The sequence below is a fragment of the Phocoena sinus genome, chromosome 1, assembly GCF_008692025.1.
Source record: "Phocoena sinus isolate mPhoSin1 chromosome 1, mPhoSin1.pri, whole genome shotgun sequence".
Lineage (NCBI taxonomy): Eukaryota > Metazoa > Chordata > Mammalia > Artiodactyla > Phocoenidae > Phocoena > Phocoena sinus.
This window is the reverse complement of record NC_045763.1, coordinates 34,794,607-34,801,243: the sequence shown is the minus strand read 5'-3', so window position 1 is coordinate 34,801,243 and position 6,637 is coordinate 34,794,607. Positions and strand designations below refer to the sequence as shown.

Genomic DNA, 6,637 nt, shown 5'->3' with positions numbered 1-6,637 from the left:
GCAGACATCGGTCTCAAATCCATCAGTCAGGATGTTGTTCTCGGTGAGGGTTTTTATATTAGTGTTTATAAAAACCACAAAGCTAGGCCATTTGCTTCAATCATCGTTAGAAAGAATGCTGAGTGCCCAGATGGGATTTCTAGTTTCTGTGCAAATGAAATCACAGTAGTCCAGATTTTATTTGCTCAAAACTACTAGGGAAGCAGTAGGATTTGGTTTCAATGCTGCCAAAAAGCAGGAATTCACTTAAGTTTTAACTCTGAAGCAATCCTGGTGTTAATGTTGTAGCCAGGGTCGGGCAGCATGGGGGCCGGGGCCCCCGCTGTGCTTGCTGAGGACCCCCGGATCTCTCCCAGTTCAGGCTCACTCTCGCTAGAGGTAGACCCGCTGTTGATAGCGTAGACGCTCTCTGTGACTCCCTGAGCTGAAGCACAGCTGTCTGGCTCTTTCTTCTCCCTGGGACTAGATAGTCCTGGGAGGACAGCCATCTTCCCGGTCTGCCTGTTGGGCAGCAAAGACATGGTGTAGTCTGCAATGATCCCGCCCACATCTAAGTTGCAGGCCTGGTCGAAGGCTAGGAAACCCACGTTGGCGTTTGCTTCGCACACCATAAAGGAGCCATCGTCCATGATGAGGAGATCGATGCCACAGAAATCCATGCCCAGGATGTTGGACACCTGGATAGCCAGCTGCTTGCCTTGTTCTGTCAGTGGGCACATGACGCCCACGCCACCTGTGGGGAAAGTGCAGTGATGTAATGGTGACACTGTAACCGAGCAGGACCGTATAAGGCCTTCCCAGAAGAGACCCCTACCCATATCCTCTGCCTGCCCTTTGTCGTAGAAAAACTTTAGTCAAAGAATAAATTTAATCAGAGAAGTGAGAAAATGCGGAAAGAAAGGAAAACAGTCAAGCAAGATAAGATAATAATACTTTAGCCATTAAACAAAGTCAAGGACCTTTAGTTCTTCCTCAAGGACTGCAGATAATATTCTGAGCCACGTCCTGTGAGCTGTTTTGCAGATACTGAAACCCCCAGCAGGTGGAAGAAGTTAAATGTATGCTACCCACAAGCACGGAGACCCCAGACCGGTTGGAACCAGAAGGTTGATGATGCTGAGAGCCCATTACCTCACCACCAGCCAATCAGAAGAATGTCCACGAGCTGATCACACCCTGCTCCGTGAACACTATAAGACTCCTCACTACCCCCTCCAGGGCAGGACACACAGTCCTGTGGGCATTAGCCCACTGTGGCCCCCTTTGCCTGGCAAAGCAATAAAGCTATTCCTTTCCATGATACTTCACCAAAACTCTGTCTCTGAGATTTAATCTGGCCCCAGTGTACGGAGGCTGAATTTTGGCAACAACACCAGGCACCGACTGGACTAATGAGTCAAGTGACCCTTCAAGGAAGAGAGGTGAGGGATGTCGGGAAAGGGCAGCAAGATGGGCATTTTTATTACCAACAAAAGGTCTGGATGGAAATCAGGACACCCTTTGAGAAAGTAATATGATTGTTTTTTTCCTAGAGTTTAAAAAATGTTTATATCCTCTGACCCAGTCATCCCACCATGAAGGAAATAATCTTATATATTGGGGAAAAAAGCTTATGCACAAAGATGCTGATGGCAGTCACTTAAAATACTGGAAAGTCAAAATACTGGTACCTAGTAGGCACTCGATATTTGTTGATGAGTAAATGAAAAATTATAATCTAATTAGCTCACAGTAGAGGAAAGCAGCATAGTTTATAATCATTACTAAAAATGATAGAGTTCGTGATCACATGGGAAAATACTTAAAAGGATTAAAGGCTGTACAGTATGACCATAATTATGCAAAAAAAATCATCAGGGGGCTTCCCTGGTGGCGCAGTGGTTGAGAGTCTGCCTGCCAATGCAGGGGACACGGGTTCGTGCCCCGGTCCGGGAAGATCCCACATGCCGCGGAGCGGCTGGGCCTGCGTGTCCGGAGCCTGTGCTCCACAATGGGAGAGGCCACAACAGTGAGAGGCCCGCGTACCGCAAAAAAAAAAAAAAAAAAAAAAAAAAAAAAAAAATCATCAGGGGCTTCCCTGGTGGCGCAGTGGTTGAGAGTCCGCCTGCTGATGCAGGGGACACGGGTTCGTGCCCCGGTCCGGGAGGATCCCACATGCCGTGGAGTGCTGGGCCCGTGAGCCATGGTCGCTGGGCCTGCGCATCTGGAGCCTGTGCTCCGCAACGGGGGAGGCCACAACAGTGAGAGGCCCGCATACATAGCAAAAAAAAAAAAAAAAAAAAAAAAAATCATCAGAAACGACACCAAAATGTTAACATTGGTTGTCTCTAGATGGCGGGATTAATGATAAATATCGTTTTTCATTTGACTTTGCTGTATTTTCTACATTGAGAATGAATTCCTTTCAGAAATTAGAAGAAACAAAATTATTATTTTCTAAGAAGAGAGAGGCCTGTGAGACAAAAATCTCATACCGAGGTCAGAGAGAGTCTGATTGCCCTTACTTGTTAAAAAGCTAAGACCTCAGATTTAATTGTCTTCCTTTAGTCTCTTTGCAAAGACTTAACACTTGTATTCTCAGGAACTAATGGCTTTACCTTAACTCTGCCCCTCCACCATCTATTACATGGTGTGAGGAAAAGGCTACTGAACAGCTTTAAAACAGCTCATCAAAAAAAGGAATATGGATAAATTACAATAGTTTCTAGTTAAAGAATGGATTTTTTTGTTTGTTTTTTCTTTTGGCCGTATGGCTTGTGGGATCTTAGTTCCCCGGCCAGGGATCGAACCTAGGGCCCCGGTAGTGGAAGTGCAGAGTCCTGACCACTGGACCACCAGGGAAGTCCCCAAAGAATGGATTTTGTGAGCTGACTGAAAAAGACAAACTGATAACACATAAGGTTCGATACTGTGGTAAGACATGGGATTGCCATGAAAATTAAATGAGATAATATATTAGGTACTTAGCACTGTGTCAACCTGAGCCTAGCATTTGCTTCTATCACAGCGCTTTAGTCACAGTACCTTACGATGATCTGTTTATGCGTCTTCTCCTTTACTGGACCATAAGCTGCCCAAGGGCAAGGACTCTCATTAACCACTACGCTGTCAGCCTCTACCCTGGAGTCCACTTGGGGAGGCTGCTCAATCACTCTCAGGAAGAAGGACCAGACTGGTGTTTCAGCCTCTTCATTAGTCACCAGACTTGGTATATACTCATCTGGCGATCTAGGAAATAACAACTGGGTACCTTTTCACGTTACCAACATACAAATTCCACTCATGAGGCTGACAATAGATTTCTGTGATGAAGATGAACATTCCCATTCCCCCGGGACCATCTCCATGCACCAAAACTGAAAACAAGCTTTATCAACAGGTTAATGGGATGAGGTTATGCATATGACCCAGACATAAACTGCAGCTTTCTAATAACGTCAAACACACGTAAGAAATAACGTCAAACACACGTAAGAAAAACACAATTTTCAAAAGAAACAAGAAACACAATCTTCAATTACAATGGAAAAGCAGAATATGCTATGTCTCCAGCCATAGCCTTATTTTTCAGTTTCTTTTTTTTTTTTTTAAATTATTCTTTTTGGCTGCACCACATGGCTTGCTGGAGTTCCTGGACCAGGAATCGAACCCGAACCCTCAGCAGTGAAAGCACGGAGTCTTAACCACTGGATTGCCAGGGAGTTTCCCATTGCCTTAGTTGAGACTCTCCTTACTTCTTGCCTGAGCTATTGCCACAGCTTCCAAACTCAACCCCCTGCCTCCCTCTCATGCCTTCAATCCATCCTCTTCCCAGATGTCAGTTTTTCTCAAACACCAATCCTCATGTCGCTCCCTTGTTTAAAGCTGGCTGCCAAGTCCTAACACCTACGGGACAGGGTTCAAATCTCAGTGTCCTGACATCCCTGGCCTGACCTCCGTCATGGCACTTACACCCACCTGTCACCCTCCTGGACTGCTTGCTGCTAAGGGAAAGGGCTTGTTTCTAATTCCTCTCTGTGATCCTGGCGCCTTGCAGACGGTCTGACCAGAGAGGAGGGATCGAGACACATTCACTGGCTGGGTGCAAACATCCTAATGAAAAACCCTGGTGGCCTCCCCTGACCAACAGTCCGACTGAGCTTTCGTGCCTCACCGAGAGAGCAGTTGCTCTGCATCCGTCCGTCTGTGGAGCAGCGAAGCATAGAGCCTATCACCTGGCCACCTACTACCACCACCCGGATATCCTTTCCGTGGGACTCCTTCACGTACTTCTGGAACAGGTAGGGCACATCGTGGCGGATCACATGGCAGATGTCTGAGAGGTGGTGTTTATCTCTTGCGAGAAAAACAGCTTTTCCTTTAAGAAGAAAGACAAAGAGCAAGAGAAGTAGTTAGAGAAGCCTCTGAGCGCAGTCCTTGCCATCCCACCTCCAAGTCCAGAGTCATCCATTCTTTCCCAACTCGCCTCACTGTGGCCCCTTCAATTTCTCTGAATCGACTCTTGCGTCTTATCAAATGGCCGTCGAACCTCATTTTTTCCTGGGTTTTACTCAGGTCCTTCTCCTTTCACAACTCTTTTTTCAAAATGAAATCAAAATGTATTCCAGAAACACCCAGAAGAGGCCAAAATTAATTCCTAGGGATCTAGTCAATTCGGTTCCAGAAACAGTCAGCACCGCCTATCACCCCAGGATGCTGATTTGGTAGAGTCCATGTCTCACTCACTTTTTTTTCTAAATCCTCACACCTCACACTAGGCTCGATGCACAAAGCGAGTGTCAATCAATGCTTACAGAACATAACTAATTGAACATACTCTAGAGGAATTCCCAGTCAAGATGGAGAGAGACCCACAAGAGATAATGACACAGCCTGATATAGCATCAGGAGAGGTCTGTGCAAAATACTATGGGAGTTCAAAGAGGGAGCCACTGCCAGACGTGCTTCCTCCTTTTAAACATAAGAAACTTATTATTTGGCTATACCCATTTAATTCTGAAAGGAATGATCCATACTTCTATTGATCTCTGGGAAAAGCATTCCTTCTTGACTCCAAATTCTGTATTTTCTGCTTGAATCACTTATGCTTTTGTAATTATTTGGCATCTGCTTTTCCATTTGCATATTAGCTAACAGATATGAGCAGGGGGCCCTGACAGGTTTGCTCTGTAAACCTGACATACCATACCCTGATCCTTCTTGTTAGCAAACATGGAAAAAAGAGATGGTTTTCCTAAGATATGTGTCACCACCTTAAAAAGAGTGGAACATTTCTGAAGTCTTAATAAAAAGAGGGATGGGTATCAGCCTCTAGTGGCATATAAGACCAAAAAGTAACCTCCAAAACATGTCTCAATCATTGGACATCTGGCACCAGGAGATCTGGCATCTGGCAGCAGATGGCTGGGATTCAATGATAGGCACTGGGGATTCTCTGGACATAGGTAGGATTTTCAGCAGAGATGGGGGCTAAAAATATGGACTTTGTTCCTTGGTTCCTGGCACAGAGGTTCTAATATGGGGCTTAGTCTGCAGTTAATAAAGGAGCTACAGTTTTAAAGCAAGGAGGAAAAAAACTGGGCAGGGGGAAGGGCACTAAGATTAGTTAATCATCTACTGTGGGCCAAACACTTTATTTTTTTAAAAAATTATTTCTCTTACACTTCATACTAGCTCTGTGTAGCCATTAGGACAAGGATAGTTATTTTTGTTTTACAGAAGAGGAAAATAAAGGTCCACAAGATTAGTAACTTTCTCAAAGGCATAGCCTGCATGAGTCCACTGCCTTCTTTAGATTTATTTCCATATACTAGAGCCTAACAAATGCTGTGACTTTGTTTACTCCCGATCCATTTTCCCTAAGATGTGTGTGCTACACTAGCAACGACCAATCTGAAAATAAAATTAAGATCACAATTCCATTTACAATAGTATCAAAAGGAATAAAAAAAACTTAGGAATACATTTAACCAAAGAAGCTCAAGACTTATACACTGAAAACTACAAAATATTGGAAAGAACTTAAAGATTGAAATAAATGGAAAGACATTCCATGTTCAGAAATTGGAAGATTAATATTGTTAAGATGGCAATACTCCTCAAATTGATCTACAAACTCAGTGCAATCCCCACCAAAATTCCAACTTCCTGTTTTGCAGAAATTGATATGATGATGCTAAAATTCATATGTAAATGCAAGGGACCCCAAATAGCCAATGCAATCTTGAGAAAGAAGGACAAAGTTGGAGGACTTGTATTTCCCAATTTCAAAACTTTCTACCAAGTTACAGTAACAAGATAGTGTGGCCTGGCATAAGGACGGACATATAGATGAATGGAATAGAACTGAGAGCCCAGAATAAACTCTCATACAGATGGTCAATTTTTGATTTTTGGCAAGAGTTCCAAGAGCATTCAGTGGGGAACCAACAGTCTCTTCAACAAATAATACTGGGAAAACCGGATATCCACAGGCAAAAGAATGAAGTTGGACCTTCATCACACTATATACAAAAATTAATTCAAAATGGCTCAAAGACCCAAATGTAACGGCTAAAACTGTAAAACTCTTAGGAGGAGAGATAGGTGTAAATCTGTGTGACCCTGAATTAGGCAAGCACAAAATGACATCAAAAAT

General features: G+C 43.9%; 1 protein-coding gene and 1 non-coding gene across 2 annotated transcripts in view; both read right to left on the bottom strand.

Annotated features, from left to right (window-relative positions):
- RIMKLA (ribosomal modification protein rimK like family member A) overlaps positions 1–6,637 on the bottom strand; it is a 28,859-nt gene continuing 22,222 nt past the window's right edge. The window contains exons 4-5 of the mRNA XM_032650458.1: positions 4,154–4,357; positions 1–733 (exon numbers count right to left, since the gene is read on the bottom strand). Of these exons, the coding sequence (XP_032506349.1) occupies positions 243–733; positions 4,154–4,357 (695 nt within the window). The 3' untranslated portion in view covers positions 1–242. The remainder of the gene's footprint in view (positions 734–4,153; positions 4,358–6,637) is intronic.
- Positions 2,769–2,841, bottom strand: TRNAG-UCC. Its single transcript has one exon. It is a non-coding gene; the product is annotated as a tRNA-Gly (tRNA).